Here is a 26,730-nt window from a genome sequence, read left to right on the forward strand (position 1 = left end):
ATCTCGCGATATAATTTAGCTCCCGGGAAGAAGGCGAGCGGTGGGAGGAGACGCGACGCGGGGGCGCCATTTTTCTCGCCGCGCAGGGAGGAGCGACTAACGTGGGCGGAGCTGTAGCTCGCGTACTCTGAGGAGGCGGGGTTGGCGTAGGTGGAGATCCGGACTCTGGTGTTTTGCTTGCGTGACCGATTCGGTGAGTGGAATAGCCAAGAACATTTCGGCAAATAACAAAAAGAAAATGTGCGGTCAATTGTGAGTGGATGAGAACTACGAGGAAACAGCCTCTCAGCCCGGGTCGTTTCCGGTGGTCTCGCGTTTGCTGAGCTGTCGCCTGGCTTTCTAAACCTGGTCCCGAGTGTGTGGTGAGGGTGACGGGTGGGATGTGTGCCTGAGTGTTTTGTCATCTGTCTACTTTTGCCTTCAAAACCCTTGTGTGTGAAAATATTCGGGAAGGTTACTCGAAGTTTGTAACCTTTGTGCTGGACGCCAGTGTTATTCCGTAGCACGCCCAGATCTCCTCCCCACCTTTGCACCTGTTTCGGGAGCTCACCCTTTCTGCCTCCCAGGAATTGGCTAACACGTCACAAGTGAGACCTGTGGAGGATTTCTTTTTCCTAAGTTTCCTCCTACATACCCCCGCCCCCACCATTAGTTCCTTGATCGGTTCCTGAGTTAAGATTAAGCAGTGTAAACTAGTTTAGTTTTGGTGGGGTTTTTTTCTTCGAAAGTTTTTGTTTGTTTTTTGTTTTTTGTTTTTTTTGAGACCGAGTTTCGCTCTTGTTGCCCAGGCTGGAGTGCAATGGCGCGATCTTGGCTCACCGCAATCTCCGCGTCCCGGGTTCAAGCGATTCTCCTGCCTCAGCCTCCCAAGTAGCTGAGATTACAGGCATAAGCCACCATGCCCGGCTAATTTTTTTGTATTTTTAGTAGACACGGGGTTTCTCCATGTTGGTCAGGCTAGTCTCGAACTCCAGACCTCAGGTGATCCGCCTGCCTCGGCCTCCCAAAGTGCTGGGATTACAGGTGTGAGCCACCGGCCTCCCAAAGAAATTTTAAAAAGGGATGAACTGGTTTGATTTTTCTGGTTTCAAACTTCTGTTTTCATATGATAAACCACAAAAACCAGTAAAGCTGTCTAGTCTTATTTTATAGTTTACATCATTTTAGGATAGACTGTGCCTTAAAAGTAATCTGGTCTCTTTACCCTCCTTTGCTCCATAGATTGGACAATTTCGGGGATAAAAAGTCTGACACTGCATTTGATCCACAGGGGCTGGGCTCCAGGACTGGTATGGCATGTCCCTCACTGCCCTATTCAGCAGCAAGCCTAGCTGTGTAATTTGTGAGGCTCAATGCAAAATGCAAATGCAGCATCCCTTGTTCAAAAAGAAGGGGAAAAGTGGTATTAAAAGGAAGGAACAATTAACTCCTAATGCAGAATCACTGAAATTTCACATTTCATTTTGTATTTTTTCTTTTTTTTTTTTTTAAGAGACGGAGTCTTGCTCTGTCGCCCAGGCTGGAGTGCAGTGGCCCGATCTCAGCTCACTGCAACCCCCACCTCCCAGGCTCAAGAGATCCACCCACCTCAGCTTCCCAAGTGGCTGGGACTACAGGCGCCCGCCACCACACCGGGCTAATTTTTGTACTTTTAGTAGAGACCAGGTTTCACCATGTTGGCCAGGCAGGTCTCGAACTCCTGACCTCAAGTGATCCACCTACCTGGGCCTCCCAAAGTGCTGGGAGTACAGGCGTGAACCAACGCGCCCGGCCACATTTCGTATTCCTTTGTTTGTTTTATAGAGACGGTCTTGCTCTGTCATCCAGGCTGGAGTGCATTTGAAGCAAGATATTTCTCAGACCCCTTCGCGGTTCTTGGGGCTGTGGTGCCTCCCTTACTCTGCCGGCAGCTCTCAACTCCTCGCAGGAGGGGGCGCGCGAGTGAATGAGGCGGGAACTGGAGTGCTGGAAGCCACGAACTCCACTCACTCAGGCCTGCTGCGCCCCACCATTTATGTGGGGGTGAGCTGATGCTGGAGCCCGAGCGAGTGGTGGCCGGCAGGAGCCAACTCCATGCAGGCCCTGCGGCTGTGTCTGGCAGATGCCCGCAACTCCTGAAGACCCACAACCTGTCTCACAATCTGTCATGGTTGTGAAAAGTTGAGAGAATGTCTGCACAGTGTCTAATGGTGTCTGGTACACAGTGTGCACTCAAATGGTAACCAGTTTAGTTGCGATAGTTGGTCTCCCCCTTCAGGTGTTGACCTCTGCAGCTGCATTTCCTTTCTAGACCCTATTTCTGGGCCATCGCCTCCCACCAATTAGGCAGGAAAATATTGTTTGCCTCTATCTGGCCCAAGGCTGTGTTCCTAGAGTTTATGTGAGAACCTAACCCCTTTCTCAGCTCCAACTGTAACCCTCTCCCCACCTCCAACACACACATACACATGCTACCACACTGCCTGCAGTGCCATCACCCTGCCTGAAGTTCACCTCATTTTAGGATTGGACGGGCCTTCATAATTTAAATTTTATTATGAAAAAGTGATAGGCTAAGGAACTCATTTAATTTTTTGTCTAAATGTCAAATATAGAGTAGAAAGCACAAATATCTATTATAGAAATACTTGAGAGTCCTATATGCACTGTTACCCACAACCATTTAAACACTTATCCTCAAATCCCTAATAAGGACCCCTAATAAGTACATTTCTAAACCAGTTATTCAAGCTACATCCTCCCAGGATTGGACTCTGTTTCTACTTTGGTAGGGACATAAATAAACAGAAACAACTGACCTAACTTTTTACTAAAGTAAAGAGATAATAAAGGGAATAAAATTAAGATTACATTTGGATTTTAACTGGTGTTCTTATTCCTACTGTCAGCAAAAATATCTAAAGTGCTTTTATTATCATTATAAATGAATATACTATTCATTGTGCAGATTTTGACATGTTCATAAATAAGTACCCAATGTTTGCTTGATAAAGAATGTGATAAAATGTTAACATTTGGGAAATCTGGGTGAAGAATATACAGGAATTATTTGAATGTAATATCTGTTAATCTGAAATTATTTAAAAGAAAAAGTTAAACTGTCTCATTCCAGAACAATTAAAAATTATTCAACCCAAAACTGAAAGGGGACTGCCTCTCCACTCGTGTGGGTATTTCTCGTCAGGTGGGACAAGAGACTGAGAAAAGAAGTAAGACACAGAGAGAAATTATAGAGAAAGAACAGTGGGCCCAGGGGACCAGCACCGTCACTGGTCTCCGAGTTCCCTCAGTATTTATTGATTACTATTTTCACTGTCTCGGTAAGGGGAGTGTGACAGGACAACAGGGTGATGGTGGGGAGAAGGTCAGCAGGAAAACGTGAGTAAAGGAGTCTGCGTCATAAATAAGTTCAAGGGAAGATACTGTGCCTGGACGTGTACATAGGCTGGATTTATGTTTCTCTTTACCCAGACATCTTAAGTGTAGCAAAGAGTAACAGAGCAGTATTGCTGCCAGCATATCTCCCCTCCAGCCACAGCGTGGTTTTCTCCTGTGTCAGAATAGAACGTAATAGTCGGCTTTACACGGAGACATTCCGTTCCCAGGAATATGCGGAAAACAGAGGCCTTCCTCTTATCTCAACAGCAAAGAGGCCTTCCTCTTTTACTAATCCTCCTCAGCACAGACCCTTTATGGGTGTAGGACTGGGGGACGGTTAGGTCTTTCCCTTCCCACCAGGCCGTATCTCAGGCTGTCTCAGTGGGGGGAAACCTTGGACAATACCCAGGCTTTCTTGGGTAGAGGTCCCTGCAGCTTTCCGTGGTGCATCATGTCCCTGGTTAATAGAGAATGGAGAATGGCGATGACTTACCAGGCTTACTGTCTGCAAATATATTGTTAACAAGGCACATCCTGCACAGCCCTAAATCCCTTAAACCTTGATGCAATACAGCACATGTTTCTGTGATCACAGGGTTGGGGCTAAAGTTACAGATTAACAGCATCTCAAATCAGAACAATTTTTCTTTGTACAGATCAAAATGGAGTTTCTTTTGTCTCCCTTTTCCACATAGACACAGTAACAGTCTGATCTCTCTTTCTTTTCCTCACACAAAACTATGTTTAAAATAATTTTAAGTATGATTATGTAAGATTTGGGGGCTGGGCGTGGTGGCTCACACCTGTAATCCTAGCACTTTGGGAGTCGGAGGCAAGTGGATTGCTTGAGCTCAGGAGTTTGAGACCAGCTTGGGCAACATGGTGAAACCCTGTCTCTACTAAAATACAAAAAATTAGCCAGGCGTGATGGCACACGCCTGTAATCCCAGCCACTAGGGAGGCTGAGACAGGAGAATCGCTTGAACCTGGGAGGCGGAGCTTGCAGTGAGCCGAGATCATGCCATAGTGCACTCCAGCCTGGGTGACAGAGCGAGACTACGTCTCAAAAAAAAAAAAAAAAAAAGGATTTGGGATGCTTTATAAACAGTTATATATATTTGGGAGATTAGATTACATATATTAAATCAAGAACAATAAAAGCTGGTATTTGATAAAGTACTGAAGTAAATGTAACGTCCTAAATGTATGCAATAGAATGGTTAGAGAGGATATGTTGTTGAAAAGTACCGGAACTAAAAACCCAGTTTCTAAACAACCTACGAATCTTTGGAAAATTAGAAAAAAAAATTTAGAAGAATATTTCAGATGACTGAGGATCACCTTTCCACTTGCTCAATAGGCATGTTAAGGGCAGAGGCCAGTCAAGATTAATGAAGTGTTCTATTAACAATTTTAATGAGAACTCCTGCAGTACTCTTAGAAACACCCTTAAGGGGCCGGGCGTGGTAGCTCAAGCCTGTAATCCCAGCACTTTGGGAGGCCGAGGCGGGCGGATCACGAGGTCAAGAGATCGAGACCATCCTGGCTAACACAGTGAAACCCCGTCTCTACTTAAAAAAATACAAAAAACTAGCCGGGCGAGGTGGCGGGCGCCTGTAGTCCCAGCTACTTGGGAGGCTGAGGCAGGAGAATGGCGTGAACCCGGGAGGCGGAGCTTGCAGTGAGCTGAGATCCGGCCACTGCACTCCAGCTTGGGCGACAGAGCGAGACTCCGTCTCAAAAAAAAAAAAAAAAAAAAAAAAGAAACACCCTTAAGGGTCTTGTCTGTGTTCCCTGTTGTGATTGGCCTGGAGTAGGATACATGACTACCTCTTATTACTTGTATTTTTCCCTGCCTTCATTTTATCTCCCTCTGGTTGCGCACCTCATCACTGAACACTTAAGGTAAGATACTAATCTCTGTGTATGTGTACTTATTTGTTACAAAATATACTTGGCATATATTTTATTTTTTAGTTGCAATGATAGAAAAGCATATGTTTAAATATCAAATTATAATTGGGTAGATTATCAGAATTGAACATTAAATCTATTTACCAAGAAAGTATATTTATTTGTAAATGAAAATAAAAATTTGAATTTCAAAGGCTAATCATTCCATAAAAGTTTCCATTTGTATTTGTAATTTAAATTTTATTTTGAAAAAATGATAGTCTAAGGAGCTCATTTAATTTTTGGCCTAAATGTGAAATATAGAATAGAAAACACATATCTATTATAGAAATACTTGAGATCCTATATGTACTGTACAAATCCTATATGTACTGTTATCTACAACCATTTAAACACTTACCCATAAACTCCTAATAAGTACCTTTTGCTTCAAGACCTATATTCCTTAGACCAACCATTAGAAAATTGGATGTTCACTCCAGCTATATGATTTTTTTTTAAAAAATGAATTGGCCGGGAGCAGTAACTCACACTTTGTAATCCCAGCATTTTGGGAGGCAGAGGTGGGAGGATCGCTTGAGGCCAGGAATTTAAGATCAGCCTAGGCAACACAGCAAGATCGTGTTTCTATTAAAAAATTAGTTTTAAATTTTAAATTAAAATAAAATAAAGTATAAGTGTTAAAAGGTCACTTGTCTGTTTCTCACTTGGAATATTAAATGCTAGAAGCTGTGTTTGCCTTTTTGTGAAGATAGAAACCTAAATGCCCTTTTGTTCTGTTTGTATGTTTGAATGCTAAAGGTTCATTTCCAGAACAGAAGCAGTTCATACTTGGTGCGCTGTGGACTCTTGTGATAATTAACCAAGAGTAACTCTATTTGTCCAACCTCACACCTAAAGAAGAAAGAAAATGGCTTGTGCTGAGTTTTCTTTTCATGTACGAAGTCTAGAAGAGCTTGCTGGAGGTAAAAACAATATTAACTTTGGGTTTTTAAAAATTATCCCAAGAGAAAATTCTTTTAAAAAGAGTCTAAGATCTATCTATATCTTACTACTTACCTATATCTATATCTTACTTAGCAAAATAATACTTTTGGTATGGAATTCATTTTCCATTTCAGTTTCTGTTCTGTCCCATTTTTATTGAGAAAGTCCAAAATTCTGTCCCTCCAAAAAAACTGAAGTTATAATTTGTAAATTCTTTTTTCTTTCACTTATAGATTATTGATGATACCAACTTTACAAGATGTAAATGATTAGTGATCCAAGACTTAAGCATGTGTGATGCCCAGAGAGTTGCACAATTTTGCTTTAACTTTTTTCACTTACATTATTCTTTAAATGTATATTCTACTGTTGTATGTTAATCATATTCCCAATATCATTCCCCCACACCACTGATAATGACAGACTGCCAGTGAACTTGCTTTGATTTCTCTCTGTGTTTATTTTTATGTATTTCACCTTGTTCAAACAAGTATTTAAGGCAGTTTCCCAAGATGAATTAGGAGGGAAGATAGGCAAAAAAAGGAAAACAAAAATGGGCACACAAAATGAAGCCAGGAATAGTTCTTATCCAAAACTGTACAGTCTGTCAGAATACCAACCTTTATTTGACAACCTCTAGGTTCTGTTCTGATGGTAACTATAGAACCTTCCCTTGCTTCTCAAAATGTGTTGTTCTGGTAGTTCATTTGTCATCTTGATAAGGTCGAAGTCAACAAATAGACTCATTTTTGCTTTGTTGTAACTTTCCTTTTATAATCTTCCCCCGCCGCCAATTGAATGGTAGCTAGTAAACAATCTGTATTGTTTGGCCTGTATTTCTTTTTCATCAGTCTGTCTTCCCTAATATGACAGGGTAGCTAGGAATTTTTTCTTTTTCTTTTCTCTTTTTGTAAACGTAGGATCTTGCTCTATTGCCCAGGATGCTCTTGAACTCCTGACCTCACTTGATCCTCCTGCCTCGGCCACCCAGAGTGGTGGGATTACAGGCATGAGCCACCATGCTTGGCCAGATTTTTTCTTTTATTGCTTTTCTAGAACCAGTTTTCACTTTTGTGTTTGTTTCTCTTTTCCTTCTATATGTGAAGGATATATTCAGTAAAAGTAGAAATTTTATGGCCTGGTACAGTGGCTCATGCCTGTAATCTCAACACTTTAGGAGGCCAAGGTAGACAGATCACTTGAGGTCAGGAGTTCAAGACCAGCCTGGCCAACATGGCAAACCTCCATCCCTACTAAAAATACAAAAATTAGCTGGCCGTGATGGTGTGTGCCAGTAATTCCAGTTATTCGGGAGTCTGAGCCACAAGAATCACTTGAACCTGGGAGGCAGAAGTTACATTGAGCCAAGATCGCGCCACTGCACTTCAGCCTAGTCTCAAAAAAAAAAAAAAAAGAAATTGACCAGGTACAGTGGCTCATGCCTGTAATCTCAGCACTTTGGAAGGCCGAGGCAGGTGGATCACGAGATCAGGAGTTCAAGACCAGCCTGGCCAACATGGTGAAGCCCCGTCTCTACTAAAAATACAAAAAATACCTGGGTGTGGTGGTGGGTGCCTGTAACCCCAGCTACTCGGGAGGCTGAGGCAGGAGAATGGCGTGAACCCGGGAGGTGGAGGTTGCAGTAAGCCAAGATCGTACCATTGCACTCCAGCCTGGGTGACAGGGTGAGACTCCATCTCCAAAAAAAAAAAAGAAATTTTATAAGAACTTTTGATCCTTAAAAGTACATAGGCTGATGCAGTGGCTCATGCTTGTAATTCCAGCATTTGGAGAGGCCAAGGTGAGCAGATCTCTTGAGCCCAGGAGTTTGAGAGCAGCCTGGGCAACAAGCCAAAACTCCATTTTTACAAAAATTAGCCAAGCATGGTGGCACCCACCTATAGTCCCAGCTACTGGGGAGGTTGAGGTGGGAAGATTACTTGAGCCTGGAAATCAAGGCTGAGTGAGCCAAGATCGTGCTGCACACCACTGCACTCCAGTCTGGGCGACAGGGTGAGGCTATCAGAGTGAGACTCTGTCTCAAAAAAAAAAGAAAAAAAAACCATTGAGGCTAGGTGTGATGGCTCATTGTAATCCCAGCACTTTGGGAGACACAAGGCAGGAAGATCACATGAGCCCAGGAGTTCGAGACCAGCCAGGCAATATAGCAAGACCTGGTCTCTACATATAAAAGAGAGAGAGGGAAATACATTGGTCTTACATTAATAACTTTGAGATACCTGTGCCTTTTTACATTGTTATTGAGGTATAACTGTCTACAGTAAAGTACACTAATCTTGAGTGTACAGCTTGATGAATGTTAACAATAGTTACACCTATGTAACTACTATCCAGATCAAAATGTAAAATATTTTCAACATCCCAGAAGGCTTCTTTGCATACCTTCCCAGTCAGCCTTGATCCATTGCCTGTTTCTGAGATGCATAAAGTAATATTGTATATAGTCTTTTTTTTTTTTTTTTTTTTTTTTTTTTTTGAGACGGAGTCTTGCTCTGTCGCCCAGGCTGGAGTGCAGTGGCCGGATCTCAGCTCACTGCAAGCTCCGCCTCCTGGGTTTACGCCATTCTCCTGCCTCAGCCTCCTGAGTAGCTGGGACTACAGGCGCCCGCCATCTCGCCCGGCTAATTTTTTGTATTTTTTTAGTAGAGACGGGGTTTCACCGTGTTAGCCAGGATGGTCTCGATCTCCTGACCTCGTGATCCGCCCGTCTCGGCCTCCCAAAGTGCTGGGATTACAGGCTTGAGCCACCGCGCCCGGCCTGTATATAGTCTTTTGTGTCTGGCTGCTTTGTTCAATATTTTGTCTGTTACCTTCACTGAAGTTGTTACATGTGATTACTTACTTTTCAAAAAGTTTAAATGTTCACATTTCAGTTGGTTTTTGGAATCTTCTTTCAAAAAAGAAGGTAATCCTCATCCTCACACAAGTGCAGGCTGTTTATCTTCAAAAGTTGGAAATCACTGTAGAGGAAGTATTTATATATCTTAGTCTACATTGTACTATATCATTATGTTTAATGTCTAGTTATGTTCATTAATAAGACCATTTCCCCCCCTTTTTTTTTATTATACAAGTTGAGATTGGGAGTGTGTTGGGGGCACTTTTGATATGTGGTAGCTAAGTTTTTACGTAATGTTAAATAATCTTATTCCTTGTCTTTATTAGTTATGCAGAAGGGGTTAAAAGATAACTTTGCTGATGTCCAGGTCTCTGTAGTTGATTGCCCTGATCTGACTAAGGAACCCTTTACCTTTCCTGTAAAAGGTAAGCAATTTTTGCAATTAACTTTTGTTTTTTAGTCATAATATTTTTTTGAAACTAGAATTATCTTTAAGGACATCTTAAATTATCTACAAATAAAAGATATTGTCACAACGTTTAGGCTAAATTGTGCCAAATTTCTGTGCTCACTCTTCTGATATTGATTAAATTTCATTTCATACTCTTGTAGAAAAGGATTGTGTTTTATGCAGTTATGTAACCTTTACAGATTATAGAATAGATATCCAATAGGTTAGAATTCTTTGTATCACATGAGAGTTTTGCTTTTAATTGCTCAGACTGTTATGGAAACTGAATTTAATTTTTATGATTTTATTTATTCAAGACCAGAAGGGATCCTAAAAGCCTTGTATTTGAATCATCTATTAAAACTAATCCTTCAACAAATTTGCCAAGTGAGCATCCACTGTTTGAAGTGAGAAGGAAGGGAAATTAGTGTTAGAATAATAAAATAATTTGTCAGTGTGATAGATATTTATTTGATGTTTCAGTTTTTACAATAACACCGCAAGGTAAGTAGTAGCCCTGGTTTGCAGATGAGAAAACTGAAAAGGAGAGAGGCTAGATAAGCTCAGTGTAAATCATAATCAGGATTCAAATGCAAGTCTGTCTCTTTCCAAAGTCTAACCCTCTCCCATTATACCCTGTTATGATGAGGAATTTGAGAATAAACACTCAAAAGTGTTCTTTTTATTATGTAATTAACATCTTTGCTGAAAAGGAGTTTGCCATAGAAATTCTGGACTCCAGTTCTGTCTTAAACCTGACTTTGAGATACATTAACATGGGGGGATTTGAATTGAATGTCTTTGGGGGGCCTTTCTAGCTTAAACAATATTTTATTTTAAGTAGAGCTGTAAATTCTAGAAGGCTTGTGTACCATATGGCAATGTCTTTTAACTTCTTCAGAGCATTTAGCATCCTTTTTTTTTTTTTTGAGACGGAGTCTCGCTCTGTTGCCCAGGCTGGAGTGCAGTGGTGCGATCTTGGCTCACTGCAAGCGCCGCCTCCTAGGTTCACGCCATTCTCCTGCTTCAGCCTCCTGAGTAGCTGGGACTACAGCCCCCCGCCACCACAACTGGCTAATTTTTTTGTATTATTAGTAGAGACAGGGTTTCACCATATTAATCAGGATGGTCTCGATCTCCTGACGTTGTGATCTGCCCGCCTCGGCCTCCCAAATGCTGGGATTACAGGCATGAGCCACTGTACCCGGCTAGCATAATACTTCTTTATAGTTTTCTTTTTTTTTTTTTTGAGACAGAGTCTCGCTCTGTCACCAGGCTGGAGTTCAGTGGCCGGATCTCAGCTCACTGCAACCTCCGCCTCCCGGGCTCAAGCAATTCTCATGCCTCAGCCTCCTGAGTAGCTGAGACTACAGGCACGTACCACAATGCCTGGCTAATTTTTTGTATTTTTAGTAGAGACGAGGTTTCACCGTATTAGCCAGGATGGTCTCAATCTCCTGACCTCATGATACGCCCACCTCAGCCTCCCAAAGTGCTGGGATTACAGGCGTGAGCCACCACCTAAGATTTTACATTCTATCAGAGCAAAATATTTTAAATTAAAAATTAAAAAACAGTTTTAGCCAAAAAAAAAAAACAAAAACCACCCCAAAATAGATTTTTTTAAAGAAACAAGGCGTTAAAAGACATTCTAGAAACCTTACCCAATCCAAACTTTGGCCCCAGTTCTAACCCTTGCCCTTGCCTTGTATTAACTTTACGCCACCAACTATATAAGCCATGCTTGGTTATGATGACATTAGAGACACAGGTACTTAAAACAGGATAGGGGTTCTAGCTACTTATGTCTTCCAATCCCTGTTATTTGTAAAACTTTATGAGAACGGAGAAGTTATGTGCTGTTAATAAATTAAATTTATGTCTTCTGGCATTTTATTATTAAATTAGATGTTTGCCTATTTTTAAGATTTCTTGTGTTTTTGTTTCTTGGTTTTTTTTTTTAGGCATCTGTGGGAAAACTAGAATTGCAGAAGTAGGAGGTGTGCCTTACTTATTGCCTCTTGTAAACCAAAAAAAAGTAAGTACTTTTACTCTGCATATTCACATGAAGATTGTAGAAATTGGGTTGATTACTCTGTTTATTATTAGAAGACCTGTTGATCAATTGGCAAGGAAGTGCTAATGGATCAATAATAAAAGGTAAACTAGGGACTTCATACAAGTTGTGACTTAAATAATATTTTTTCCCTCTTCTGTAGGTTTATGATCTGAATAAAATTGCAAAAGAAATCAAGCTGCCTGGAGCTTTTATTCTTGGAGCAGGAGCAGGTCCATTTCAGACTCTCGGGTTCAATTCTGAGGTCAGCATGTATAAGAAAATTATTTTACTTTATTGATTTGACATTTGATTTGTCTTTTTGCTTTTAGTGCCAAAAATCCTACTTTCTGAGTGAATTGTAAGTCTCTCTGCAGGTTTGATACTGCTTGATATAGATTTCTGCTATAGCACACATTCCAACTGGACTAACTATAATGGAGTACTAACTTATAGTTTTAGATTTTCTTAGGTTATAGGTTCAGCCTTAGATAAATGCAGGGTTCTGTGGTATTCTGTTGAAGGTTCTGGATTATAAAACATTTATATTCTTACAGGATTCCTAATTTCTCTGTAAATCCTTGCTTTGGGTATGCAGGCAGCTTTGGATTAGAAGGTGAATGGAATATTAGTGATCTAGTCAACTTCTTCCAGACCAAATAGTAGGAAACTATCACAATAGTATGATGGTTATTTATAAAAGTTAGTAGTTGTTACTAATATATATTATTATCATATGAAAATATTACTGTTTCTTTGAATCTCATGAATACAAGACTTAAGTCTGCTCATTCTCTCATAACCTCTTCAGATATGACTAATAGTAGTCAGACAAGTTCTTTGCAGAAACATTAATACAATTTGCCTAGTGTTCAAGTTAGGAAAAAAAGTTTAAAATTAAAATAAGATATTTAATGCAAGTTATAGATACACTGTAAGAAATACTATAAATATCTTTTTTTTTTTTTTTTGAGACAGAGCCTCACTCTGTCGCCATGCTGAAGTGCAGTGGCGCGATCTTGGCTCACTGCAACCTCCACCTCCCAGGTTCAAGCACTTCTTTTGCCTCAGCCTCCTGAGTAGCTAGGACTACAGGCACACGCCACCACACCCAGCTAATTTTTGTATTTTTAGTAGAGACGGGGTTTCACCATGTTGGCCAAGATGGCCTTGATCTCTTGACCTTGTGATCTGCCCCCTTGGCCTCCCAAAGTGCTGGGATTACAGGCGTGAGCCACAGTGCCCAGCCTATAAATATCTTCTAAAATGTTTTTCAAGTTTGTTATGTCTAAAATTAAATATTATGTATTGTATGTTCTCTTATTAGGACTTGAACTGAAATGTCTTAAAAGGATTAAATGTTTTATAACATTATTCAAGATATTCTCTTTGCAGAGATACAAAGATTGACTAATTGTCTCACTTTCTTTTCAGTTTATGCCAGTTATTCAGACAGAAAGTGAACACAAGCCTCCTGTGAATGGTAGTTACTTTGCCCATGTAAACCCTGCAGATGGAGAGTGCCTCCTGGAGAAATACAGTGAGAAACGTCATGATTTTGAGTGTGCATTACTGGCTAATCTTTTTGCCAGTGAGGGCCAACCTGGCAAGGTGATTTTGTCCATAAAAATACAATATTCCCTAAATGTTCTCAGATAGCTAAAAATGTGAACTTTTACTGCCACAAATATGGTTTTGCTAAGAAAATTAGAGCTTCCCACTTTGGGAGGCCAAGCTGGATGAATAACTTGAGGTCAACTTGAAGTCAGGAGTTCAAGACCAGCCTGGCCAACATGGTAAAACCCCATCTGTACCAAAAAATACAAAAATTAGAAGGGTGTGGTGGTGTGTGCCTGTCGTCCCAGCTACTCAGGAGGCTGAGGTGAGAGAATCGCTCAGACCCAGAAGGCAGAGGTTGCAGTGAGCCAAGATCATGCCACTGCACTCCAGTCTGGGCCACTGAGTGAGACTCTGTCTCAAAAAAAAAAGAAAATTAGAGCTTCCTAAGTCAAAGCTCTTTATCCCAGTAATGAAAGATTCAGAGAATACGAAAGGCAGAGCGAAAGTCATCTTTCAAACTAAGGTTAAGAATAATATGGCTGGAGGCCGGGTGCGGTAGCTTATGACTGTAATCCCAGCACTTTGGGAGGCCGAGGTGGGTGGATCACCTGAGGTCAAGAGTTTGAGACCAGTCTGGCCAACATGGTGAAACCTCGTCTCTACTAAAAATACTAAAATTACAGAGAAGGTGGCACACACCTGTAGTCCCAGCTACTTGGGAGGCTGAGGCAGGAGAATTGCTTGAACCTGGGAGACAGAGGTTGCAGTGAGCCAAAATCGCACCATTGCTCTCCAGCCTGGGCAACAAAGCAAGACTCTGTCTCCAAAAAAAAAAAAAAGAATAGTACGGCTGGCACAATGGCTCATGCCTATAATTCCAGTCCTTTGAGAGTCCAAAGCTGGAGGATCACTTAAGTCTGGCAGTTTCAGACCAGCCTGGGCAATGTAGCAAGACCCTGTCTCAAAAAAAAAAAAAATTATGTTTTTAATTAGCCAGATGTGGTACATGCCTATAGTCCTAGCTACTCAGGAGGCAGGAGGATCCCTTGTGGCCAGGTGTTTGAGGCTGCAACAAGCTATGATCACACCACTGTACTCCTACCTGGGTGACAGCAAGACCTGTCTCAAAAAAAAAAAAAAAAAAAAGACTACTTAGTAAGGAAGACCTTTTTCTGAGAACTAAAAGGTAATAGAATATTAATTTGGAGAGTGAGTTAGTCATCTACATGAACCATACAGCTAAAATAAATAATGCCTACTTACAGGTAGTAAATAGGTTATTTGCTCCTTTCTGATGAATCATACATTGCTCTAGATAGAAATGGTGGTAGCAAAAACTTACAGCAAGAAGAAAGTAAGGAAAACTAATGCCTTACTTCATATTTACTTCCTGTTAGTACACAAAAAGATGATTTCAGTGTTAGCTTTTGCAAAGACTCTCCAGGTTTGTAAGTAGAGATACCCTCTTCGACTACTTTGAGATAAGAGATTGAGAAGTGAAAATACTTAACTTCCAAGTTGTAGAGATAATATAGTACAGATTTTTAAGGGAAGTGAGAAAATGTAATCATTTTCTTCTCATCCCCCTTACCAAAGGTTAATTCCTTTAAAGCAGGTAATTCTCAATATTTGACTGCCTTGACACATATGTTAAGAGTCTCTAGAGTTCAGTGTAGTACTTGTCTACACTGAGAAACTTGTCTTTCTCAGTTTCTCAGTTCAAGAAAGCATGCTTAAGACTTATTTATAAATTACATATAACTGATATGTACATGTGTGTGTGTGTATACATATATATATGATTGATCAAGACTCACAGGATTGCGACATCTCAACTCAGATCTGGGGGCTCTAAGCAAATAACAGAATATTTGTTTGATAGCATTAAATTATATAATATTTTACAATTATATAATATTTTACTTCGGTAGTTATTTTGCAGCATAGTCAATGATACGCACCTTTGTGTCCTCTATAGGTAATTGAGGTGAAAGCCAAAAGAAGAACTGGACCACTTAACTTTGTGACTTGTATGAGACAGACCCTGGAAAAACATTATGGAAATAAGCCTGTAGGAATGGGAGGTACTTTCATAATTCAGAAGGGAAAAGTGAAGTCTCACATTATGGTAAGAGCCATGTGTGCATACATGCATGAAGGAGTTTGTATGTGTGCACATGTTTAAGATCTCAGGATTTTTTGTTGTTGTTGTTAAACGGAACCTTGCTGTGTTGCCCACACTGGAGTGCAGTGGCACAATCTTGGCTCACTGCAACCTCCACCTCCCGGATTCAAGGGATTCTCCTGCCTCAGCCTGCTGAGTAGCTGGGATTATAGGCATGCAGCACCATGCTGGGCTTATTTTGTAGTTTTAGTGGAGACAAGGTTTTGCCACGTTGGCCAGACTGGTGTCGAACTCCTGACCTAGGCTGATCCACCCGCCTCAGGTGCTGGGATTACAGATGTGAAACACTGCGCTGGGCCAGATCTTAGAATTGTAAGGTACATGTTGGGAATTCTACATTCAAAGACACTCTAAACAAATCCTTTTTACTATGATTATATTACTTTAAAATTTAAATGATAATATTGTAAATCAGATTGTAAGATAATGTTTTTATCCATGTTAATATATTAGAACTTTATTTTGGATATGTTTGCTTTTAAGATCAAGATAAATTCAAGGCCTGCAAAATGACTCATGCCTGTAATCCTAGCACTTTGGGAGGCTGAGGTGGGAGGACCACTGGAGGCCAGGAATTCAAAACCAGCCTGGTGGTGGCCGGGCGCGGTGGCTCAAGCCTGTAATCCCAGCACTTTGGGAGGCCGAGACGGGCGGATCACGAGGTCAGGAGATCGAGACCATCCTGGCTAACACAGTGAAACCCCGTCTCTACTAAAAATACAAAAACTAGCTGGGCGAGGTGGCGGGCGCCTGTAGTCCCAGCTACTTGGGAGGCTGAGGCAGGAGAATGGTGTAAACCCGGGAGGCGGAGCTTGCAGTGAGCTGAGATCTGGCCACTGCACTCCAGTCCGGGCGACAGAGCGAGACTCCGCCTCAAAAAAAAAAAAAAAAAAAAAACCAGCCTGGTCAACATAGTGATGATGGCAGCGGCAGGCTGTCTGGAGTCGCTGCAGCAGCGAGGCACAGCTGAGGCTACACATTCCATGGAGTGGGTGGGAGCTGAAGACAAGTGGGAGTCCCGCCCGTTCCGAGTTGTCGCTGGAGCTTCCTTGGTGCCGCTGCAATCACCCAAGCCATGGCTGTGGTCCCTGGCATCCCTGTGCTCTCCCGGCCGGAACAGGCGAGAGCCCCATCTTCCCAGGCGCAGCTGCAGCTGCCCAAACGGTGGCTGCGGACCTAGGCATTCCTGCTTTCTTCGGGGTCTGGGAAGGCCCCCACTGCTCTTGCAGGTTTGGAAATGCCTGCTCCCACTGCCTGGCTTCTCCCTGCTGTCAGCGCCTGCTCCGATCCAGGAGCAAAGTCAGGCAGAGCCTGGTCGCTGTCACAGCCCAGCCAGGTGTGCACACGCTCACAGCACTGCATATACACCAGCCCCCTGCTGCCCCGGCCCCTTCTGAATTTTGGGCACTGACACGAGCATAGACGGGAAGCTGAGTGAGGGCTGAGGGCAGCTCTGCACTGGCCTTCAGGCACCCCTTGGCACATACAGCCTGGATTCCATGATTGGCAGCAGGAGGCAGACAGGATTTGGAGGAGAAGGGGACGGGTTTCCGGTAAGGCCCTACCTTCAGGCCAGGGAGGCCTGAAGGCTGGGGGCCCAGTTGCCAATCCCACACACCATAGTGGAAACTTGTACCTTTTCCAGGCCCACCGTGATCATCCCACTGCACTCCAGCCTGGGTGACAGAGCCAGACCCTGTCAGGAAACAACAGATGCTGGAGAGGTTGTGGAAAAATAGGAATGCTTTTATACTGTTCGTGGGAGTGTAAATTAGTTCAACCATTGTGGAGGTCAGTGTGGCGATTCCTCAAGGATCTAGAACTGGAAATACCATTTGACCCAGCAATCCCATTACTGGGCATATACCCAAAGGATTATAAATCATTCTATGACAAAGACACATGCACACATAGGTTTATTGCAGCACTATACACAATAGCAAAGACTTAGAACTAACCCGAATGTCCATCAATGATAGACTGGATTAAGAAAATGTACCTATACACCATGGAATACTATACAGCCATAAAAAAGGGTGAATTTATGTCCTTTGCAGGGACATGGATGAAGCTGGAAACCATCATTCTCAGCAAACTATCACAAGATCAGAAAACCAAACACCACATGTTCTCACTCATAAGTGGGAGTTGAACAGTGGGAACACATGGACACAGGGAGGGGACCATCACACACCGGGGCCTGTCGCGGGGTGGGGGTTAGGGGAGGGATAACAGGAGAAATACCTAATGTAGGTGACGGGTTGATGGGTGCAGCAAACCACCAGGGCACGTGTATACCTTTGTAACAAAACTGCATGTTCTGCACATGTAACCCAGAACTTAAAGTATAATTAAAAATTAATAATAAGTAAATGAAATATATTTTTAAAAATTTTAATTCTTCATAATATTCAATATGTTTACCTATATAATTATCTTTTGTTGTAGCCTGCAGAATTTTCTTCCTGCCCCTTGAACTCTGATGAAGAGGTGAATAAATGGTTGCATTTTTATGAGATGAAGGCTCCTTTGGTTTGTCTATCAGTTTTTGTCTCCAGAGACCCAGTAAGTCTGTGTCTGTTTTTTTATATTATACTATAATGATAATGCTTGATGCTTGATTTTTAGGATAATCTTTTTTTTTTTTTTTTTTTTTTTGAGGCTGAGTCTCGCTCTGTGGCCAGGCTGGAGTGCAGTGGTACGATCAGGGCTCACTGCAAGCTCCGCCTCCCAGGTTCCCGCCATACTCCTGCCTCAGCCTCTCGAGTAGCTGGGACTATAGGAGCCCACCACCACGCCCGGCTTATTTTTTGTATTTTTTAGTAGAGACGGGGTTTCGCCGTGTTAGCCAGGATGGTCTCGATCTCCTGACCTCGTGATCCGCCCGCCTCAGCCTCCCAAAGTGCTGGGATTACAGGCGTGAGCCACCGCGCCTGGCAGGATAATCTTTAAGAACTAGGCAATTTTTGTGGTGGTGTTGTTTTGAAACAGAGTTTCACTCTTGTTGCCCAGGCTGGAGTGCAATGGCACGATCTCAGCTCACTGCAACCTCTGCCTCCTGGGTTCAAGTGATTGAACTGCCTCAGCCTCCCGGGTAGCTGAGATTATAGGCATGCACCACCATGCCAGGCTAATTTTTGTATTTTTAGTAGACAGGGTTTCACCACTTTGGTCAGGCTGGTCTCAAACCCCTGGCCTCAGGTGATCCACTCACCTCTGCCTCCTAAAGTGTTGGGATTACAAGCGTGAGCCACCACGCCCAACCATGTGTTGTTGTTATTTAAGAATTAGGGTAGTCTCTAGAATTATTTTGGAAGATAAGGGAGCTCTTCATCATCCTATGAGTTAGGCAGAGTAGATTTTACCTTTGAGAAAATGAAGGCACGGGCATTTTAAATAACACCCAAAATTATTTTATTAAATAGCAGGTGTAGCTGGGCATGGTGGCATGCCCCGGTATTCTTAGGTACCGAGGAGGCTGACTTGAATCCAGAAGTTTGAGACCAGCCTGGGTAACAGTGTAACCACCATCTCAAAAAAAACAAATAGTAGAGTCACAACTAGGATTCAGGTCTCCTGTCATCTTGTTTGGTGTTCATTATATTATAATACTATACACTAGAAAAAATTTTACCAATTCAAAGCAAATAACTACTAAAATATTGGCCTTATCTTTTCATTTTTTTATTTTTTGTGACAGAGTCCCGCTCTGTTGCCCAGGCTGGAGTGCAGTGATGCGATCTCAGCTCACTGCAACCTCCGCCTCCTGGGTTCACGCAATTCTCCTGCCTCACCCGCCTGAGTAGCTGGGATTACAGGTGCTCACCACCACACCTGGCTAATTTTTGTATTTTCGGTAGAGACAGGGTTTTGCCATGTTGACCAGGCTGGTGTCAAGCTCCTGACTTCAAGTGATTTGCCCGCCTCAGCCTCCCAAAGTGGTGGGATTACAGGCATGAGCTACTACGCCTAGCCTGGTCATATCTTTTGATCCAGTGATTACATGTCTAGAATTTTATACTTAAATATATGCATAATTGTGTAAAATTATTAGTTAAAAGGTTATTCATTACAGTGTTGTTGTAGTAGCAAAAGACTTAGAAATAATGCAAATGTCAGTTAAGTTACATACACAATGGAATACCACATAAGTATAAAAGAATGAGGAAGCTCTTTTATGATTTGATATACAAAGATCTCAAAACTATATTGTGACATGAAAAAAAGTTACACGCAGAAAAGTGTGTACAAAATACTACATTTGAGTAAAAATAAAAGTAAATATTTCTGGAAGGATATACAAGAAACTGCTTACATTGGTCAACTGCTAGGAAGGGGAGCAAGTGGTGAGGGCAAGAGAGAGGAAGATACATTTTACTGAATATATCGTTTTGCCCCCTTTGAGTTTAGAACATGTGAATGTATTACCTATTTAAAAAATGAAAACTATTGCAACATAAAAAGTTATCCCTTCCTCCTTAAACTCTAATCAATACTTGGAGTACTAACATATTGTTTGTCTGTTATCCTAGGGGTTTGATTTGCGACTGGAGCATACTCATTTTTTCAGTCATCATGGAGAAGGTGGACACTACCATTATGACACTACTCCAGATATAGTGGAATATCTTGGGTACTTCTTACCTGCAGAGTTTCTCTATCGCATTGATCAACCAAAAGAGTCTCATTCAATTGGGCGAGATTAAATCAGCTGATACTTATTTAGAAAAAGAAATCATTAAGGTTAATTAATTGATTGACTCATTAATTGATACTGACATAAAACCAATAGAAATGATCCCACGGGCCAGGCTCAATGGCTCATGCCTATAATCCCAGCACTTTGGGAGGCTGAGGCAGGAGGCACACTGGAGCCCCGGAGTTTGAGACCAGCTTGGGCAACATAGCAAGACCCTGTCTTTTTTTAAAAAGTGAAAAATAGAAATGATCTCACTACTTAGACCCCATTCTTTTTCACTTAATATGAAAGGATATGTTGATTGTATATTCTATATTATTTCATAGATCTGTCTGAAAGAGATTAGGAACAAAAATATCTAATTGAGATTTTTTTTTTTTTTTTTTTTTTTTTTGAGACAGAGTCTGGCTCTGTCGCCCAGGCTGGAGTGCAGTGGCCGGATCTCAGCTCACTGCAAGCTCCGCCTCCCGGGTTTACGCCATTCTCCTGCCTCAGCCTCCCGAGTAGCTGGGACTACAGGCGCCTGCCACCTCGCCCGGCTAGTTTTTTTTTTTTGTATTTTTTAGTAGAGACGGGGTTTCACCATGTTAGCCAGGATGGTCTCGATCTCCTGACCTCGTGATCCGCCCGTCTCGGCCTCCCAAAGTGCTGGGATTACAGGCTTGAGCCACCGCGCCCGGCCTTTGAGACGGAGTTTCGCTCTGTCGCCCAGGCTGGAGTGCAGTGGCCGGATCTCAGCTCACTGCAAGCTCCGCCTCCCGGGTTCACGCCATTCTCCTGCCTCAGCCTCCCAAGTAGCTGGGACTACAGGTGCCCGCCACCTCGCCCGGCTAGCTTTTTGTATTTTTTAGTAGAGACAGGGTTTCGCCGTGTTAGCCAGGATGGTCTCGATCTGCTGACCTCGTGATCCACCCGTCTCGGCCTCCCAAAGTGCTGGGATTACAGGCTTGAGCCACCGCGCCCGGCTGAGATATTCTTTAATTTTTTACGTAGCAACTTTATTTTTTTTTTATTCTATAGTATCAGCAAAATCAGCCATGTTTATACCTTGAATATAAACATCAGGAATCATGCAATTATTTCTACTATGTATTTAGTAGTACCTTATATTTGTATAACGTTACATTTTGCAAATTAGTATCACAACTGCTAAGTAGATGTTTCTGAGTATTAGAAAAATCAGTGTTATTACCTGCAGGACATTAAAAAATACTTGAAAAAATAAAAAGAAAAATCAGTGTTTAGAAATGTTGATAGTTATTGAATCTTTGTATTGAATTTTAAAAATCCATTCTAGTAATCAGAGTATACCTTTTTCGTAGAACAAGGTGGCAGGTGGGGAGCCCTTTACCCTTCTGGTGAAGTTAAACCATAGAAGTTTGCAAGTTGCCTTTCACAGACATTAGCAGGCCGGGCCTGGTGGCTGAAGCCTGTGATCCCAGCATGTTGAGAGGCCGAGTGGGAGGATTGTCTGAGCCTAGGAGTTTAAGACCAGCCTGGGCACCATGGTGAGACCCCATCTCTATTATTTAAAATTTTTCTTAAATAAAAAATAAAAACACGCCGGGCACAGTGGCTCAAGCCTGTAATCCCAGCACTTTGGGAGGCCGAGGCGGGTGGATCACGAGGTCAGGAGATCAAGACCATCCTGGCTAACATGGTGAAACCCCATCTCTACTAAAAATACAATAAACTAGCCGGGCGAGGTGGCGGGCGCCTGTAGTCCCAGATACTCGGAGGCTGAGGCGGGAGAATGGCGTGAACCCGGGAGGCGGAGCTTGCAGTGAGCCGAGATCCGGCCACTGCACTCCAGCCTGGGCGACACAGCAAGACTCCGTCTCAAAAAAAAAAAATAGATAAATAAATAAAAATAAAAATAAAAACACAAACATTAGCAACTAGTTGGCTAGCCATAATTCCTCCCTTGTTTCGATTGCCAGTTAGAAACAATTTTTATTTCACTGGTTATTTGCAAGAGAAGGGGTAAAAAAACAGCATCAAAGTGCAACATTGCAGTGAGCTTACTTTAATTTGCAAGTGAGGCTGTTGCTGAACATGACCACTATCTTTGCTGAAATATAAAATTATACTCACTGATTGTAATGGTTGAAATTTTCCTGAATGTTCTTTGAATAATCATTAGCCAAAGATCAACTCTCTAATGGTGCTAATGCCAATCTTGCTAATGTACAAATTTAGGAAGTCTTTAGTACTAAGTACGTAATTTTCAAATAATATTTTTTAATTGTCTACTCTGGATGTTAGCTATGTCTTGTGAGTATAAATTCCTATTATTTTAAGCACTATTTTGATGCAAAAAAAGAATAAAAAATTTAATTTTTGATATATTATGTTTCTAATATGTTACCTCCAGACAAAAACAATATTAATACTCTTTCATTTAACAAATATGTATTGAACATCTGCCCTGCTCTCTGGAGTGTACACTTCATACAGGCAAGGGCCTTGTTCACAACTGTAGCACTAGTGCTTTTAACAGTGCTAGCAAAGTAGCCACTCGAATGATTATACCAAACACTTTACTAAAGCTGGGAATCTGTGTAGTGCAGAAAACAAACAATAAATATGTAATATGTCAGGCGGTATTAAGTGCTGTGAAAAGAAATAAAGCAGTAGGTGAACTATAAAGGAGGATGCTATTTTTTTGTGGCCATCCCACACTGAGACAAGATGCATTCCACACTCAAAATTTGGTTCAAATGTCCAGACTGATAGCCAGGTTCAGTGGCTCATGCCTGTAATCCTACCACTTAGGGAGGCCAAGGTAGGAGGATCACTTGAGGCCAGGAGTTCAAGGCCAGCCTGGGCAGCATACAGAGACCCCCCCCCCCATCTCTGCAAAAAAAGAAACTTTTTTTTTAATTATTTGGGCATGATTGTGCACACCTGTTGTCCCAGCTGCTCAGGAGACTGAGGCATGAGAATCCCTTCAGCCCAGAAGTTGGAGGTTGCAGTGAGCTGTAATTGTACCATTGCACTGTAGTCTGGGCAACACAGTGAGACCCTGTCTCAAAAAAAAAAGCAAAAATGACTGATGAAGCCATACACACACCGACAGACTATGAAAGGGTTGTTACTCACGTAAGCTTTCTGGGGAAGGCAGGGCAGCTCCTAAGCAGGATTTGACAACAGGGAAGGAGACTGACTTGGGGTTTTTTGGTGGTTAGGGAGTAGGGCCAGAGTAATGTTTCTTGCATGTGGTTTGAGTTTCCCACTGGTATCAAAGAAGGAAATACCCAGGCTTGCTTGCTTTATTTTTTTTTAAGAGACTGTGTCTCACTATGTTTCCCAGGCTGGGCTCAAGTCATCTTCCTGCCTCGGCCTCCCAAAGTGCTGGGATTACAGGCATGGGCCACCATGTCTGGCAAGCACCCAGGCCTTTTTTTTTTTTTTGAAACAGAGTCTCGCTCTGTCGCCCAGGCTGGAGTGCAGTGGTGCCATCTTGGCTCACTGTAAGCTCCGCCTACCAGCACCCAGGCTTGCTTAGCTTGCCAGAGGTGTGGGGCATAATGGGACGAAGGGCGGGATAAGGCTTAAAAGTCACCGGCAGTCAAACATACATTAAGTCAGATTCTTAATTACAGATTTCAGATCTGATTTCAGATCAGAGCTTATTTCAGGCCAGATTCCAGGTGTGAAGATCATCTGAAGCAGTCCTGGGCCTCTTCACACTACAGATATAAACACTGCCTTTACTCTTCCTTTAGTGTCCTCCAAAATGAGGTGCATGGGCAGCAGGTACACATGACCTTCCAAGGGGTGTGGGAATATTAGAACATCTATTTACATATTTTATTTCATCCTTTTAAGTTTCTATAGTTTTGTGTACATTTCTTATGTTAGGAATTTCAGTTCAAAATGGTATTGCTGATAGACACAATTCAAAAAGCCTGGAGACCAGGTACATTCACACCATCTAATAGAGATGATGGGGGGAAAAATCAAAATGTTTTTCTTTTTAAATTTTTTCTTAGTTTTATTTTTTCATAGAAACGGGGTTTTGCCATGTTGGCCAGGCTGTTCTTGAACTCCTGGCCTCAAGTGATCTGCCCGTCTCAGCCTCCCAAATTGCTGGGATTACAGGCATGAGGCATGGCACCTGGCCCAAAGTGCTCTTCTTACTCTTACATTCACTCAGTATAACACAGAATGCTTCTGTGACCAGATGCATGGGGGTTTTTCCCACACACCAAGCAATTCTCCAGCAGGCATCAGCTGGGGATCCTATAATTGAATTCAATTCTAACACTATTTACTTGGAGATAGCATCAGATCCCACAGTTTAATGGTTCAATCCTCCAAGACTGCCTCCCACTTCCAATGCCAATCACAGGCTTCAGGTTGTGACCTGTACTTCTGACCAACCCAGTGTAAATTGGAGTCTCTATGCCTGCCTCTTCAGGTTTGATTAATTTGCTTAGAGCAGATCATTTAACTCAGGGAAACACTTTACGTATATTTTCCAGTTTATTAATAAAGGATATAATAAAGTATACAGATGAACAGCCAGATGGAAGAGATACATGTGGAAAGGCCAGCAAAAGTCCAGAATTTCCACACTGTTTCTGGGTGCCCCACCTTCTAGGCATCTCCACATGTTCAGCAATTTGGAAGCTATCCAAACCCTTTTCTTTTGGATTTTGGCTTTGTTTTTGTTTTTGAGACAGGTTCTCACTCTGTCACCCAGGCTGGAGTGCAGTGGCATGATCTCTGCTCACTGAAACCTCCACCTCCCAGGCTCACGCAATCCTCCCCTCTTCACCTTCTGAGTAACTAGGACTAACAGGTGTGCGCCATGATGCCCAGCCAATTTTTGTATTTTTTGTAGAGATGGGGTCTCATCATGTTACCCGGGCTTGTCTTGAACTCCTGGGCTCAAGTGATCCACCTGCCTCTGCGTTTCTTTTGGGATTTTATAGAGGTTTCCTTATATAGGCAGAATTGATTAAATCATTGGCCTTCGGTGATCGGCTCAACCTTCAGCCTCTCCTCTCTTTCAAGGTTGGGGTTGGGGCTGAAAGTCATAACTCTTTAATCACTGGTTAGTTCCTGGGCAAGGAGCCCCCATCCTGAAGCTATCCAGGAGCTTCCGGCATGCAGAAACCCACTTAACACTGTCATTTTATTAGCATACAAAAACCATTTATCACTTTGGAGACTCCCAGGGTTTTAGGAGCTGTGTGCCAGAACACTGGGACTAAGACTATCTATACATACTGCGTGTCTTATTATACATCACAGTGTCATACCATCTTTCCAAACCTAAAATAAGAGCACAGATAAACCTAAAGAATTGTCATCCAGTCAGGTGCAATGGCTCATGCCTGTAAATCCCAGCATTTTGGAAGACTGAGGTGGGAGGATCGCTTGAGCCCAGGAGTTTGAGACCGGCCTGGGTAACATACACCCCATCTCTACAAAAACTAAAAAAATTAGCTGGGCATGGTGGCACATACCTGTTGTCCCAGCTACTTGGGAGGCTGAGGTGGGAGGATCACTTGAGACCTGGAGGCTGAAGCTATGGTGAATCCAGATGGCATCACCTCAGTCCAACCTTGGCAAAAGAGTCAGACCATGTTTCTTTAAAGAAAAAGAAAATGTCACCCAAAAGACCACAAGGATGGCTAAATAGTAGAAAGGAGCACTATATTGGTGATTTCAGTTTGCACAGCAGGAAGAGAGTCTCCAGCTTATGCCAAAGGTGCTCTCTTCCCAGAAGGAAAAGGGCAGGTTGGTTTTTATGCCTCACAGGACCTGTATCGCACAATAGAGTAAAACATATTCAGCAGGTTTGGGAGAAAAGTTATACATATCTACGAGGGAAGTTGAACACGTGCAATGGATAAATATATATATAACACACATACCATGTTCACTTTGGGGTAAGGTATTAACATTAAAATAAGGTGGAACTTGGCTCTTCGTGTCAAAAGGTGAACTATTGGACACAAAGTTTGCATGCAGTCTCTATAAACTGGCTGAAACTGGTTTGAAGTCTTCAGTTGCTTATCAGGAAAGAATTTTTGTAAGGCTAGTCCTTTGTCCAATCAGAGCTATAGTGGTTTGGATTGTAAATCAGGTTTGGTAAGGTTCTGACAATTTTCCCAATAGCTCCTGTTTTTAGCGAATTTAGCAAGACTGGTTTTTCTTGTAGCCTTAGGAATTTGCGAAGTTCCCATGCCAACCAAGCCCTGAACCTTCCACCCATAGGTAACTTTCATTTTCTTAACTTTAGGGTTCTTCTTAGTTGATAAAGGGCATTCATTTTGGTCTTCCAGATAACGGAACACAATCTGACAGGGCAATTATATGACTAAAATAATGAAATATTAAACACTGAATTTTCTGCAGAAAATCTGGTATATTCATTGGCTAAATCTATGATTACTCTTCCTAGAACTCCTACCTTTAGCCTCATTTCTCTGATATGCTCTGTTTTTCTGACTCATATTAACCACAATGAGGATTAACTTCTTCAAATTTAGAATATTATTTGCATTGGCAACCTAGTATTTGTCGCTACAGTAGATACTTGATATGGTTTGGCCCTGTGTCCCCACCTAAGTCTCATGTTGAATTGTAATCCTCAGGCTTGGAGGTGGGGCTTTGTGGGAGGTGA

At 42.2% G+C, this 26,730-nt stretch overlaps 1 protein-coding gene across 7 annotated transcripts; it reads left to right on the forward strand.

Annotated features, from left to right (window-relative positions):
- Positions 1–52: 52 nt before the first annotated feature.
- Positions 53–26,495, forward strand: CUNH11orf54 (chromosome unknown C11orf54 homolog). 7 transcript variants are annotated; one of them, XM_033205558.1, is made up of 10 exons: positions 56–193; positions 6,094–6,257; positions 9,466–9,564; positions 11,555–11,628; positions 11,810–11,911; positions 13,081–13,257; positions 15,185–15,334; positions 17,840–17,956; positions 19,924–20,024; positions 26,266–26,461. In XM_033205558.1, exons 2-10 carry the CDS (start codon positions 6,203–6,205, stop codon positions 26,360–26,362), a joined length of 972 nt encoding a protein of 323 aa, XP_033061449.1. In that variant the 5' UTR covers positions 56–193; positions 6,094–6,202; the 3' UTR covers positions 26,363–26,461. The 7 variants fall into 7 exon arrangements, with proteins under 7 accessions (XP_033061453.1, XP_033061454.1, XP_033061449.1 ...); XM_033205561.1 differs by having other exon boundaries at positions 19,924–19,975; XM_033205559.1 differs by lacking the exon at positions 56–193 and adding an exon at positions 5,153–5,283.
- Positions 26,496–26,730: the final 235 nt, after the last annotated feature.

Source organism: Trachypithecus francoisi, unplaced genomic scaffold (assembly GCF_009764315.1).
Source record: "Trachypithecus francoisi isolate TF-2019V2 unplaced genomic scaffold, Tfra_2.0 Lachesis_group8, whole genome shotgun sequence".
Lineage (NCBI taxonomy): Eukaryota > Metazoa > Chordata > Mammalia > Primates > Cercopithecidae > Trachypithecus > Trachypithecus francoisi.

What these genes read in the sequence shown, in the direction of transcription:
- CUNH11orf54 (XM_033205558.1), top strand. Translation starts at nt 6,203, where the DNA reads ATGGCTTGTGCTGAGTTTTCTTTTCATGTACGAAGTCTAGAAGAGCTT. An exon ending in CTCTTGTAAACCAAAAAAAA is followed by an intron (nt 11,629 to 11,809) that starts GTAAGTACTTTT and finishes CCTCTTCTGTAG; the next exon opens with GTTTATGATCTGAATAAAAT. An exon ending in AAGTGAAGTCTCACATTATG is followed by an intron (nt 15,335 to 17,839) that starts GTAAGAGCCATG and finishes CTTTTGTTGTAG; the next exon opens with CCTGCAGAATTTTCTTCCTG.